This window comes from Vulpes vulpes, chromosome 12 (assembly GCF_048418805.1).
Source record: "Vulpes vulpes isolate BD-2025 chromosome 12, VulVul3, whole genome shotgun sequence".
NCBI lineage: Eukaryota > Metazoa > Chordata > Mammalia > Carnivora > Canidae > Vulpes > Vulpes vulpes.
The window spans coordinates 67,687,776-67,702,081 of NC_132791.1; the positions used below are offsets into that span (position 1 = coordinate 67,687,776).

The window sequence follows — 14,306 nt, forward strand, 5'->3', positions numbered from 1 at the left end:
GATGACCCCTCTCTTTAAATGCTCCCTCCTTCTGTTCTCATACATCGACCATGAACACCCCGGTCTGGAGGACAGACACCTTCTAGCCTTGTGAGTACAGGGACTATGTCTGTGGCCATCCACAACCCAACCTAGTGCCCCCTGACAGGCACTCTGGATTTTTGTGAGGGTGAAGAGTGAATGAGATGCCTGACCTTTGTTTTAAAGAAGTAGAAATTAGCCGAATGAAGAGAGAAGGGCATTCCAGGTACAGGAAAGGGTACTACAAAAGCACTGAGTAGGAAACAGTCTGTTCAGTGTGAGAAACCTCCTTTGAGTCTGCAGTGCTGGACTGGGAAGTGACAAAACAAACCAGAGGCTGGAGAGATAGGTGGTCCCAGAGATGAAGGGAAGAGAACGGATTCAGAAGATATTTAAGTGACCCAAACCAGGAGGATTCAATATGTGATGAGCAGCATGGGATAAGGAGAGAGAGGAGTTAAGAATGACTGTTCGGGACAGGGGGGCAGCCCGGGTGGCTCAGCGGTTTAGCGCCGCCTTCAGCCCAGGGCATGATCCTGGAGACCCAGGGTTGAGTCCCACATCAGGGCTCCCTGCACTGAGCCTGCTTCTCCCTCTGCCTGTGTCTTTGCCTCTCTCTCTCTCTCTCTCTCTCTCTCTCATGAATAAATAATAATAATAAAAAATCTTAAGAAAAGAAGAATGACTACTCGGCTATCTCTTTGGGTAGGTTTGGACAGGGAATAAAAGCAGAAGAGCAGTGGGATTGGCTGGGACAGGCAGTGAGAAGGTGTGGCTTTGGTTCTGGGCCATGATGAGGACGCCCAGCCCTGCGGGTGGCGATGCCCAAGGGATGTGAACAGACACAGCTAACAAGCAGATGGATGGGTGAGCCTTGATTGAGGGACAGATGTGGAGAGAAAGACACATTTGGGTTTCACCAGCATCAAGTGAACTCCGAGGGGTGTGAAGAATGAGAAAAGAAATCATGGGCTGATACCCAAACCAGAGGGCTCACCAACAGTTTTAAAAGCCCCTCAGCCTTAGCACAGACCTCAAGGGGAGGGCCTTGCGGACCCTTCCGCTCCTCTTCCATCTTACACTTGGAAATGGGGACCAGCAGAGCCAGGATTGGGGTGAGAAAGGGAGGCATTCGCCCCAGGTACAAAATGTAAGGGGGCACGGTTGTTCAATATCAAGGTAAGTGATATCTTCAGTGCAGTATTTTTCAAAAATCTAAATTAATGTAAAAAATTCTGTCCTAAAATGGTGAACTTTTTGATACTGGCAGGATCCATTCAGCCTGTGACAGGCAAACATTTACTCTGGCCAAGGGACAGCGTACAGCTCACGTTTTGACTTGAATTCTCCCACTTAATATTCCATCCCCGTTTGTCATTGTTTAGGACTCATTAAGATTAATGCTTTTCACAATTCCCAACCAATTCCCTAGCTGGAAAGCTATCTTTTATGACAAATGACAGGTTTTCTTGGCACTGTGAGACACAGACCCGGAGTGGTCTAGCTCATTCTGCCCATACATGTTCCATTCCCCAGGATGCCTGACCTGTGGCAAGACAATCACCTCTCTCTTGTTCTGGCCACATCTGCTGAGACCTGTTCGGGAGCCTGCGCCTCTCCGAAACCCACGGGATGCTCTCCCGCACTTCCTGTCTCTTGCCCAGCACTGTGAAAAGTAGGGAGCACTCGGAAAAGTGTTTTTCCAGACTCAGGGCAGCAGGACTTTGTTGATGATATGAAACAAGAATGTATTTGGCTGCAGGAAGAATGGACAGTGTCTCTCTCTCTCTCTCTCTCTCTCTCTCAAGCGCTTTTTCTGAACAGATCAGGACTAGAGGTTGAAAAACAATACAATGACCAGACCCCCTCTCCCAAAACCCAAGTCTCTTAGCACAAAAACATCAAGGTGATGATACTAACTTGAAGCAGGAGGGTGATACATTTTCGGAGGTCTCCACCTCTGCACCATGCCCCGATTTATACAGTTTTAAAACAGAAGCAACCTGAATATATTAGGAAGATTATAGCCCCAAATAAGAATTTGGGATGTCACCCACTATAAATCTAAAACCACACCCCATGGTCTTTCTTCCTCTGTTCTCTAAAGCTCTTAAACTTCTGCAAAAAAAGTCAGGCTGATTCTTAATGTAATTATGTGTACTCTATGGTGATTTAATTTCCAGGGGCTGATATTAGGTCTGAGATTGGGCGACTACCACCAGGATTAGTTCTAACTTCATGGAAAGAGGATTTCACCATGCATTGTTTTGTCTCTGGGCTTTTCCAAACTCACCAACCGAAACATTAATACCTCACTGCTTCTTGCCTTTGACTTGCTATAGCTATGGCTACTGCTTTTTTTTTTTTTTTTCTGTTTTAGAAGTAGGTACATTTAATAATGTAAATCCTCCATTGTATATGGTCTCCCCATTGCCAGGATTACAGCATACACTGCTTGGGATAAAAGCATTTCCGCTGCATCACTGTGTACTTGCCAGATCCAGAGACCACAAAGTCTGTCACAGTTTAACAAGATGCCCTTATTGGAGGGTGGGTGGGGGAACCTTTCATAGAAATGTGCTGAGGGGAAGGGTGTCCCACCTGAACATCTTTCCCCTAAAAATACTGCTTTGGGGGTTCTCAACTAGTTTGAACAAATAGGATGGGTTTCAATGGGAGCTATCTCAGAGCCGTTACTGAAGACAGAAGTCCTGGCATATTCCTGCAACAGTTCCTGGGGGTTGAGGGCAAAAAGCACAACGAGTGGACAATACTGCCAGCCGCTCCAAAAGCACCTCACTCCTCCCACCCAGCAGACTCCAAACACCTTGACTTAAGGCGCCCTGACTTCCAGCGCTCAAGGCCTTTCAGCAGATCCTTCCTCTGCACCAGTGCCGTCTTGGGCTCCCCTCCTTCCAGTTTCGTATCTGTAGTCAAAGCAGGCAACTGCCAGGTGTAAACAAGATAGCCCCGAGCAACAAAAAGAACGAACCACAGAGAGTTATAAAAACATTAATGCCCTGGAGTAGATAATTTTATGGGCTCTGTGGTACTGAGCTGTAAATGCTAAGGAGATGCCCTGGTGTAAGGAAGACGACCACATGGTACAAGGCGGAAACTTTGAGCGGGGGGCAGTGACAGAGGAGGGTCTGTGCCACCAGGTCGTGCAAAAGGCTAAGCGTCATCCTGCTCCTACTGCTGCCATCTCCTCGGATCTTGGGCTTCTGTACTGGATCCTTCATATCTAGTGGAGCAGAATATAGAAAGAGAGCAGGAGTGAAGGACACTGGAAGGTTTTTAGAGACCAGACCTAGACGAGGCACACAGCCTTCCACTCACATGCTGTTGGCCAGAGCTCATTCTGTGATTGTGCCTAACTCCAAGGGAGGGTGGGAAATGTAGTTTAGTGTGATGTGGAGGAAAGGGAAGTAGAATTTGGTGCGCAGCTGAACAACCAGCAAGGCTCTTCCACACCCTCAAATCTCATGAAGCTAGGTGGGTAGCTTGCAGGAGTAAGACAAGCAGGGCGTACATACGTCTTGTGGATAAAGAGGCCTTGGTGCTGGAGTCCACATGCTTCTTTGAAGTAGATGACAGGGTGACCATGACTGAGCTTCTAGTTGGTTGCTGCCACTTGGGTACAAAAGGCATGAATTGACTTTTCCACTTGCTCAGAAATAAGAAACCAGGTTTCATTTGCAATCTCCTTGCATTAAAATAGAACTCAGTTTTTCTTTTCTTTTCTCTCCCTCCATGTCCCCACCCCTGCCCCGCCTTCCTTTCTTTCCATACTAAGATGGCCAAACAAAACTCACTGACAGACCAGTTATAACCTCCAGCATGCAGGAACAAGGCCTGGGGTGAGCACACAAATGGATGTCAAATGGCAGCCCCACTCCTGACCGCCTTTGACTTGTGTGAGCCCCTCACCTTCTGAACCTCTCCTTCTGATCTACATGATGGGAGGCTGGGACATGTTTCTGAAGTTGGTGCAATAGGGCCACCTAAGCTCTGCTTGCCTCAGTGTTTTTGCATCTCTGCTGATGCCATACTATCCTGCCAGCTAACCAGAGGGAGAATTCCAGTGTCTACTATTGGGATTTAACCCACAAAGGCAGGTTCCTCAGGCAAAACAAAACCAAAGACTGAGATCATTCTCTACAGAGCTCATGACTCAACATTTAATTCAGAGGCAGTGGCAGAGGAAGGGAGGAAGTCTTCCCAATGATTGCCTTAAAATTTCCTTTTCCAAAGACAAGATGCTTATTTCTAGGCCATTCCAAAAGGATAGGCAAATCTATTTACTATAATGGTTAAGAGTGAAGCAAACAGGCCTGAATCTCAGACTCTCCTAGCTATAGAACCTCAGACAAAGGAGTTATTCTCTCCAAAGCTCAGTTTCCCCGTCTGAAACCAATGGATGTATCTCAGAGGGTATTTGAGGATTGCCTGCACTACACGTATGAATTACTTCACACACTAAGTGCTTTATAAGTATTAGTTGCTATGACTACCGTTGGTTGTTATTGTTCCTAATTAAGTCCTATTGTTTCATTTAGATGGATACTCTGGAACCTTTTGGGGATGAATTTAGTGGAATGGCCAGATGCCCTTATGATGCCAAACATGCCAACGTTGCACTGTTTGCAGGTAAACCACCCGATTTCTCCTCGTTGCATTTGCTCTCTCATGCCTGTTACTGAGAATCTGCTCTGGAGGATTCAGAGTCACACTTGTACTCCGAGTCTCTGGTGAATACTGTAATTAAGAATGCCTTTTCCATTTGAAAGTCACATGGAAATTGTACACTTGCTTCATATAAGGAGTCTCTGCCACACGGAACTGGTGCCTGTGTGCCTTAGAAGAGGATACAGCTTCGCACTGAATGCGTGGCATGTCCGTTTAGGGCATGTTGGGTTCGAACAATAGAAGATTCTTCCTTGAACCACCAATGTAGATTGATGATTCAAGGTAGGATTGACTTTAGGGGTCGTGTGATTCAGAGACTCCTCTGTACCATCATCTAGGACAGAGGGCCTCTTCACTTCTCTGCTCTCTTTCACTTCTCCCTCTAAGAGGGACTGGCTACTCTCATAGACGCAGGGTGCCTGCCAGCTCCAGTTAGGGCTACATGTGCTCTTGTCCACGTATAGATGAGGAAAGGGAGGAGACAAAGTAAAGCTGCAGGAAGATCTCTACGTAGTGAGGCCACATGCCTATGAGTTTCTAGCAGTCATCTCAATCATCATTTACCTGATTGGGGTGCATGCTTCTCTCTAATGGAAAGATAATACTGGGGGGTGAAGTTGATGGGCTTAGGTTGATGTGTACTCCTCATCCCCCCCTTCCTTCTTCTGGCAAATAAGCCATCATCTTCAGATTGGGATTCGTGTGTGTGTGTGTGTGTGTGTGTGTGTGTGTGTGTTTTAATTAGGAATTTATTTAGGAATTCACTGCCAGCTGTGTGGAGGTGGGTGTGGGGAGAAGTGTTGGTATAATAGTGATTGTTACAGCATGCAATAAAGCAGTTAGCTATAATTTCTATCACAACAGCTAAAAACTGGCACATCCCAGCTTGATGAGGAACTTTAGGGCTTTGATTATGAAACAAGATTAGCTCTTTGAACCTTGTTCTCAGGGCCATGCATTTGTGAGCCTGGATCTGCAGCCCCAGATTGGAGAAATGGCTTGAGCCAAGAAGGGTTCCTCAGGTTCTCCCCAGCCTCCGAAGTTAGAGCACAGTATGGTAAAACACAATCTTATAAACCTGCCAGTCAGCATGAGCAGGAGCAAAGCCATTGCTAAGAGGACCTGAGTGCACAACTTCTACTACAGCACCGTCCTGACACTTGAACCCACTGGTACCATGGAGGATGTGGGCTACAGTAGAAAAGTTTACTGTCAACTAAAGAGAGGACTGTTGCAGCCTGAGGTAGAAAGGGAAGAGAGAGTCTCAGAGTATTGGCTCAGGCCACCAACCTTCCAGGAGCTCCTCAGAGCAAGCCCTGTGAGACAATACTGTGAATACCTCTCCACCTCCCCCTACAGGGATACTGGAGAGTTTTTCATTGGACTGTTTGAAATCCTACAAAAGCTCAGCCCTTATTAATAGAAGATCCTTGTTGGAGCTAAATGTTTGTCATTAGCAAGAGTAGCAGAATAGTGCTCTGTTTTATTAAGTGAAAGTTCTGGTGAGATACCCAATGTCATATACAAAACAAAAGGCATAATAGAAAGTGGATGGGAGGAATACACACAAACCACACACACACACACACACACACACACACACACACACACACAGAACCATCCCACTGCCCCCCCACTAGCCGAGCAGCATTACCCCCCAATATTACTAAAGATTGATTCTTTAAGAAAAGCTGTGATTGTAGATATGTGTTTAACAATAGATAGTATGTCTGCCATCTGTAGTTCGAATCTAACCAGTCAACTTTTATTGATATATGGCTGTGAATAATGCAGATATCAAGACAGCTCTAACTTGAACCTCAGCAAGTTTTAGTTATTTTTAGCCCAAAAGCATACATCCAGAACTTTTCATAGATATGTTTGGATAAACTTTTCTAAAAAATTATTATGCTTATCCCACCAGTGGATGAGCTGAAATAGTACTGTAGTGTACATAAGCCAATTTGACATACAACCGATGGAGGTATGTAACCACTAAAAATGAACCAAGGAAGTATTTTTTATTTTGAACAAAATTACTGTTTCTGTTTCACATACTGCATAGATTTTACTATTCCAGAAGATCCTATTTGATTATTTGTATGCAGGATGTTTATCAATCGAAGAAAACACCCGAAGTGTTAGGGATTAATCTTCAATGTTCTTCATTCTCTTTTGCCTTAAATAGCTCCCCAACAGCAGGAATTCTCAAACAAAGGCCAGACTGAACTGTGTCACCCCTTTCCCTTTTCTCCTTGCTTTGGCATTTTGAGTGTCAGAATGTTTTTATTTTATGACTTTGAAACACTGAAGCAGTTATTTCTTCTTTAAGTACACTGACAGAGCTCAGTGGCTCTCATGACTGATGGAAAGAGAAGAGAAGCAAGTGATTCTCACAATCAAAGCAGCAATTTAGTCAAGTTGGTTTTGTTTTGTTTTGTTTTGTTTTGTTTTGCCTATGAAACCCCTTTCTCTGACTCTCCTCACCTGCCCAGGCTAAGGACTCCATCACTTGTGCTCATACTTAGAATTTCTGGTGATATAATCAGTTCCTGTCTTTCCCTGGGCTCTTACCTAATCCAGTTTGCCACAGCGTGGTGGCAGTAGCAGTGTGCAAGGGGCCTTGGCCTTGAAATTCCAGCCAAGGTCCATCTAATCAAGTGAAGCAAACAGCATTTTTCATTTGCCCAGTTCCCTGAGCTGCCGCTGCTTAGAAATTGCCATGCAATTTAAAAATGAAAAATGTTTCATCTCTCAAGATCCTAATTTAAAATGGTTGGGAATGTGGGCCAAGTATTTTCCCAGTGACTCTTGGATTTTTCCCAGTTGTCCTATCTCATTTGCCTGAAGTAGGAAAGCAATCCGGGGGATGTCTCTATTATTCCCCCACGCCCACTGCCTTGCTCCCACCCTGTTCATCTCTTTTCTTTTTTCTTCTAAGATGGAAAACTGTACTCAGCCACAGTGACTGACTTCCTTGCCATCGATGCGGTCATTTACCGGAGTCTTGGAGACAGCCCAACCCTACGGACTGTCAAGCATGATTCCAAGTGGTTGAAAGGTGAACAAACAATTGAGAGGGGCGGGGGGTAAGGAGATGTGTATCTTGAGGAAGATTAAGAGTCTGGGCAGACCGGACTATAGTTTCATTTTAGTAATGGCTTCTGACAGACAGGAAGGTGGAAATGGCATCTTTTGCCTCAACTGATTTATTTACCTCCCGCCTTTCACTTCCCATGAGTTTCTGGAGAACTAACACAACTACCGATACCACTACAGCAGAATACACTACATTCATCTTCCCTGCCTGAAGCTCTCGTTCCAGAGCCTGACATGCCAAGAACTGAACATTTCTTTCATGGAGGGGAAGAGGGGACTGGAAGTGGGGGGTGGGGGGGCAGGAAGAAAGCTATTCACAACCCCATAGGAGTCAGGGTTCACAAGGGGGAGATGCATACCAAACCTTTTCTGTAATACGGTCATTCTGTTGGAGAAAATAAAGTTACAGATACATGTAAATTCATTTATTCTTCATTGTTCATTGCAACCACTTCTGAAAGACAGATGGTTCGTGTCCACCCCATGTCTAATGGACCTACACTTTTAATTAATATCATGTCTCTGGTTGCAACTGATTTGAAGTTCTTTTCACTCTGTGATGTGTCCCCAATTAAAGTGCCGTTTGCCCACAGAACCGTACTTTGTCCAAGCAGTGGATTACGGAGACTATATCTACTTCTTCTTCAGGGAGATAGCAGTGGAGTACAACACCATGGGAAAGGTAAGAGGGGTGGACGTTTCACTTGGAGCAATGTCGTTATGAATGACCTTGACAGAAGAACTATAAGTCTAGCCACAAGGTCATCATTTTGAGAAGATTCTGCCAAAAACTGGTGGCCATGAGCACTGTGCTGCCTCAGAGCCCTGTGAGCTTTTGCAGAACAATCCTAGACCCCAGGGAACCTCTGACATGTTTCTACTGAAAGTGTAATGACAGAGGTTTGTTTGGTTGATTTCATACTGAGTTTCAAGTATCTTGAGATGTGGTTTCCAGATATACTGATTGTTGGTTTTTTCCTCTCTTTTTAATTCCGTTTTTTTTTCATGGAAGGAGCATAAATATGCAGTACCTTTGAGCAAACTGAGAGTCTTGACTGTCTTTATTGCAAACAGCAATACCACACTTAACGGGATGTCCACTTCAGTTATTTTTACCAGAGTGGATCAAGGTCACAAAGTTGGAGGGCACAAATTCATTGTCAGGGTGGCTTGCAGGGTTAGAAGAATTCAGAGTATGAGATTCGGGCCCAGAGGCAGCCAGTGAGGATGGCAGAGATGGCGCATACAAAGTGTGCTTTTGTTTGAGGAAATAAAAAGCTAAGCAGTCTGTATGGAAATGAGTTTATCTGGCTGGGAGCTGATCCCCTGAAGGATTTATGGCTCTGTATTAAATGCCACAGCCTTATCTTTCAAAACATGCTGTTCCAATGAGTCTCCCCCCACCCCCGCCTCTTTTTTTTTTTTTTTTTTTTTTGCTACTAATTTTAGAAACATGGGATTAAATGAAGCACCTTGTTGTTGTATTTCTATTTCTACGAAGATCTCTCAAAGTGAGCGTATTTCATTTTCCCTGTGTGTCTTTCTTCCGCAGGTAGTCTTCCCGAGAGTGGCTCAGGTTTGCAAGAATGACATGGGAGGGTCTCAGAGAGTCCTGGAAAAACAGTGGACGTCTTTCCTAAAGGCTCGCCTGAACTGCTCAGTTCCCGGAGACTCTCATTTTTATTTCAACATCCTCCAGGCGGTCACAGATGTGATTCACATCAATGGCCGTGATGTTGTCCTGGCAACATTTTCCACACCTTATAACAGGTAACCATGCCCTAGCTGTGCTGACCTCGCTGGGCCTTCCCAGCTTCCTTTGCCCAAGGGATTCTCTCCTAATACACAAGATTTACAACTAATGCAAAAAAACCTGCTGCTAGCTATTTGTGGCTAAAAAGCACTTAACACTGCCATTTCATCAACAAATTAACAATCGGTTTTAAGCATTATTAGATTAGGATTTTAGGGGGATGTAATCAGATAAATTATAACAATATCTCCTATTTATATGCCTGGCATGTGAACACGTCTCGTGTGTTATTTCTAAATCTCCCCAGTAATATTGAAAACTGTTGCCCTCTTTTTATACTTAAGAAAACTAAACTCATTTATAGCACCTGGTCCAGCCAGTCAGGAGACGGAAGAGGCGCGGTTAGAACTCAAGAATGCTTCTCCTTCCTTGTCAAGGTCATCTGGCGTTCTGTTTGTCTTTTACTATTTCTATGTCTGGATCTATAACTTTTGAAGTAAAAACACTGAACATTTATTTAGAGGCTACAGGGTGAAATGTAGGGTTCAGATGGTGCAAGTCCACGGTGCATCCCGCCGGAGGGGCCTGGAGCCAGGACCCCCCTACCACCACTGACTCTGGGGGGGCCTGCATGAGGATGTAGAAGTCGTTGAAGCTGTACCTAGAAATACTGAGTGTCAGCCTGTTCATTCCTCTGCTTGTGTTTATTTAAACAAAGACTGAGTAACCAAATGACATACTAAAAGTCGTTTCTGGAGCAGCAGAAATGTGTGGAGATTGAAAAATAAGAGGAAGGCAGGCATTAAATTCCCGGTACTGAGCTCTCCCTAACCTCAGTGTAATTGGACATGGTCATGAAATCTAAAAACATATACTTCATTCTTATTCTTGGGGAGAACTTTGGGTGTTCTATATTCTCTTCCTCTGGGCATACACTGTTTGGGTCTGGCTTATACTTCTTATCAAGACTTTTACAAACCCCATGAGCATCTAGATGACAGGCACCGGCATGATGAGAGTGGAAGATACCCGTAGAAAGAAATGCTTAAGATGCAGGGAGAGTCTGAAACAGAACACGGCCAAAGGAGGCACTAATGTTCCCCAGTTATCTGGAGGACAGGAGTCAAGAGCTCTCCACTAAAGATACGTGAAAATATGAATCCATATTGCAACAAGAAGTATTCAGTCCCATCTAAGTGAGCTTTAACCATCCGCAGGGATTTTCAGCCTTGAGAATAGAAAAGATACAAAAATCCAGGCCGTGACTGTTCATACTTTGGAACCCAAGTATCTAGGATTGTTTAAAAAGAATACTGTCTTGGTACATGGGAATGCAGGGCTAGAAGAATTTCAGGACACAGTTCTAGTTTGTTTTGGGGAAAGTGGTTTGAGGATGAGTTGCTGTGTAATTACAAGACAGTAGTAGATTCTTGTACGTTACAGATACTCTTTTCTTGTATATTATAGATACTCTTTTCTTAAGAGATCCCTAGGAAGCACCCAATTAGTACATGCTGAGGCAGTCTCAGGAATCTTATTTGTTCAGTAAAATCAGAAAATGATGAAAATGCACATAACCCATTTTCATCTATAAATTAGAGTCCATCTCTGGTTTTACTGGCTCTGGTTTCATCTTTAACACCTCATCCTCTATACATGTGTCTTGAGCTGAGAGCCTATGTTATTTATTGAGCATTTACTGCTGGAGATTAGGGATTCCATAAATATATGCTGAAGGAACAGAAGGTGGGAAGAAAGGATGAATGAAGGAAAGATGAACAGAAGGTGGGAGGGAGTAAAGGAAGGAAGGAAGAAGAAAGGATTTCACAAGTGATTCTGACCTTGGGAAGATTATCAAACTCTACAGTGACTTTAGTTATTATGAGGTGCCTCATAAAATACTTTAGTATCTATCCTATTTGTCATAATATTTAAAGCAAATATGCATACCTGTTACTTTTAGGAAAGGGAGATGTGAAGAGAGTCTTTGCTAGGCTCTGAGATTCCAAAACGAATAGGGATCACTGTCTTATTTATTCAATTCCTTGCACAATGTATACACATAGTCTACATATTTGAAAATTCATCCTGCCACCTTGTTTTAAACGAGCTTTCTAATCCTCTCCCTAATTCTTGCTTTATTAGTAATACTTCACTAACTGTGTTATGAAATTAAAGATGGCATAAAATTCCCCTCATCACTTATGAAGTGATTTCCATATCCTTTCAATGTTTGCAAAATCAATACTAAATCATCTCTTTGCCCTGGACGATGTTGACATGCTGCAAAGTGCCCCTTCCTTGCCCTGGATGCTCCTGCCCATGCAATGGCCCACTACCTCAAAGCCTGGTGAATACTCTTGACCAGACAGTGCCTGCAGTTTATATGATCAAAATCAAAGAACAACCATACTTAGAAACAAACATGGGTTCTAAGAGTGAACCCAGATGAATGAATAATTCATGCTTTCTCTCCACTGATGAAAATAAAAATCCCAAAGTCCTTCCATGAGTACCAGAGAAGGATGTAATTACAGAGATTACCACTATTATTATTATTTAGCACTTAATAGGGCACTTTATTGACAAAATGTTGGTACTTTAGAGATTTAAGTTGTTTAGTCTGATGCAAATAAATAGGATATAATAATTGAAATGGGCTGTGGGGAACCTAAAACAAGTGTGCTTTTCCCAATGCGTGCACTCTCGCTTCCGGAGTCCTGGCTGGAGAAACCAAATCCAAGGAAGCAATATAGGAACACTTTTACTTCGAATGTGCACCAGGATTAGAGATGGCAAAATGTTTTCCAAAGATTTTATCTTTGGTTAGTGACTGAAAATTCAGGGAGTTTATGAACATTCTAAACCACCAATTATAAACAAATGCAGTTCCAAAGGCAACAGAAACACGAAGAGGTTTTTTTATCTATGACTTTGCTATTAAGCAATCCTTTCTTTAAATCCACTGACGTAGGGACACCTGGGTGGCTCAGTGGTTGGGTGTCTGCCTTCGGCTCAGAGCATAATCCTGGAGTCCCAGGATCAAGTCCCACATCGGGCTCCCCTCCAGGAACCTGCTTCTCCCTTTGCCTGCATCTCTGCCTCTCTCTGTGTGTGTCTCATGAATAAATAATTAAAATTAAAAATCAATAAATAAAACCACTGATGCAAACGTGAGTCAGAGAAACATTCACTGGAATATATTAGGATCCCTTACATCTATAGAGATCAGGGTGTGAACTTTAGGTTTCCAATGCCCCTAATAGGAAAGTTGCTTTGGAGTGTGTTTTCCAAGCTGCATACATAGTAACTTCTGTGAGAGTAACACTGTGAAATGTTATGTCCTAGCATCCCTGGATCTGCGGTCTGTGCCTATGACATGCTTGACATTGCCAATGTTTTCACTGGGAGGTTCAAAGAACAGAAGTCTCCAGATTCCACTTGGACACCAGTTCCTGATGAACGAGTGCCCAAGCCCAGGTATGTGTAAATATTTATATGGCTATTCTGAACTGTGAGAAATGAGCAGCTTGGTCCTCTGATGGTAACGTATTAAAGAACTGCACACCAGCACCTTCCACGGGGCCACAGAGATACAAATCCTGGGACAACAGAAAGCCCTATGAGGCCATTTGCCTTCATCCCCTTAACCAAAACTCAGAGTTACCTATAGTTATACAATAGTTAAAACAATGACACTCTAGTCTTCTACTTACCTCCATCCCAGGGGCTTGGCCAACGTAATCATAGGAAGATGCGAAGCATCTAGTCCAGCCCTGCTGGTGTTTAGTTGAGAAAACAGAGGCCCAGAGAGTGAGAATGTGTATTGTGGAAGTTCGGAGACTTGAATAGATGATTTCCACTGCTCCACCCTGCTTCCCCGTCCCTCATACAGAGACCCATGTCCTTATACCCTAATAAAATGTGAAATATAAATGGTGATCCCTGGATTCTGTAACCAGGATGGATCAAAGCTGGGTCCAGGACTCCAGGATGGGGGCAGGTAGAGACCAGTGGGCACAGTGAACCATCAAGTTTTTTCTACTCTACCAAATTTTAGTCTGTTGTGGATCCAGACAGGGTCCACATCCTTCTACCAACATGTGCCCCAGAATCGCTTTCATGGGGAACCGGCTGTCCCAGGACAATGCAGAGACCTCTTGGTCCTGTGTGACCTCCATGAAATCTTCACACTAAACCAGCAAATTCATTCTCTTTCAGTGGGACAGAATGAAACTCCCCCTCCCCTCCCCCGTCCCTGTGCCTGCCCTCCTCATGTGGCATGCACTGTGTACTCCCACTAGAGCCCTTGCCATTGAAGTGCTATGGAAACCTCCCTGTGGGGCCAGCTTCCTCCACTGCATTTGTGGACTTCTGCAAAGAAGCCCAATATCTTAACTTTTTGGTCTCCAACCTCCTCCTCCAACCCCCAGTCCCCCACACAAAATAGCCCAGTTTGTTTAACTGAACTGACTTCGATAATGTGAACCACTGTATCCGGGGTGGGCGGTGGGTGTGGGGGGGGAGCCTCTATGGTTCATCCGTCTTCATTATCTGAATTATCTGCTGTGTGTATATACTCTGCTACTCACGGAGAGCAGACTAGGTGCAAAAAAAAAGCACACTATGGCAACCTCAGAGAGGGTCTCTACAAGTCACTACCTGGAAATGTTAACTACTTTTTAGAATAGCGGGAAGGGGGTTAAGCTTGAAGAATGGAGTTCAGGGCGTACTTACAGCACAT

The 14,306-nt window shown here is 44.1% G+C and overlaps 1 protein-coding gene across 3 annotated transcripts in view; it reads left to right on the forward strand.

Annotated features, from left to right (window-relative positions):
* The window catches only part of SEMA6A (semaphorin 6A), a 124,146-nt gene that overhangs the window by 75,332 nt on the left and 34,508 nt on the right, over positions 1 to 14,306 (forward strand). For all 3 annotated transcript variants that reach the window (XM_026015431.2, XM_026015432.2, XM_026015430.2), the window contains exons 7-11: positions 4,581 to 4,671; positions 7,652 to 7,771; positions 8,403 to 8,491; positions 9,362 to 9,579; positions 12,911 to 13,042. In XM_026015431.2, the coding sequence (XP_025871216.1) occupies positions 4,581 to 4,671; positions 7,652 to 7,771; positions 8,403 to 8,491; positions 9,362 to 9,579; positions 12,911 to 13,042 (650 nt within the window). The remainder of the gene's footprint in view (positions 1 to 4,580; positions 4,672 to 7,651; positions 7,772 to 8,402; positions 8,492 to 9,361; positions 9,580 to 12,910; positions 13,043 to 14,306) is intronic.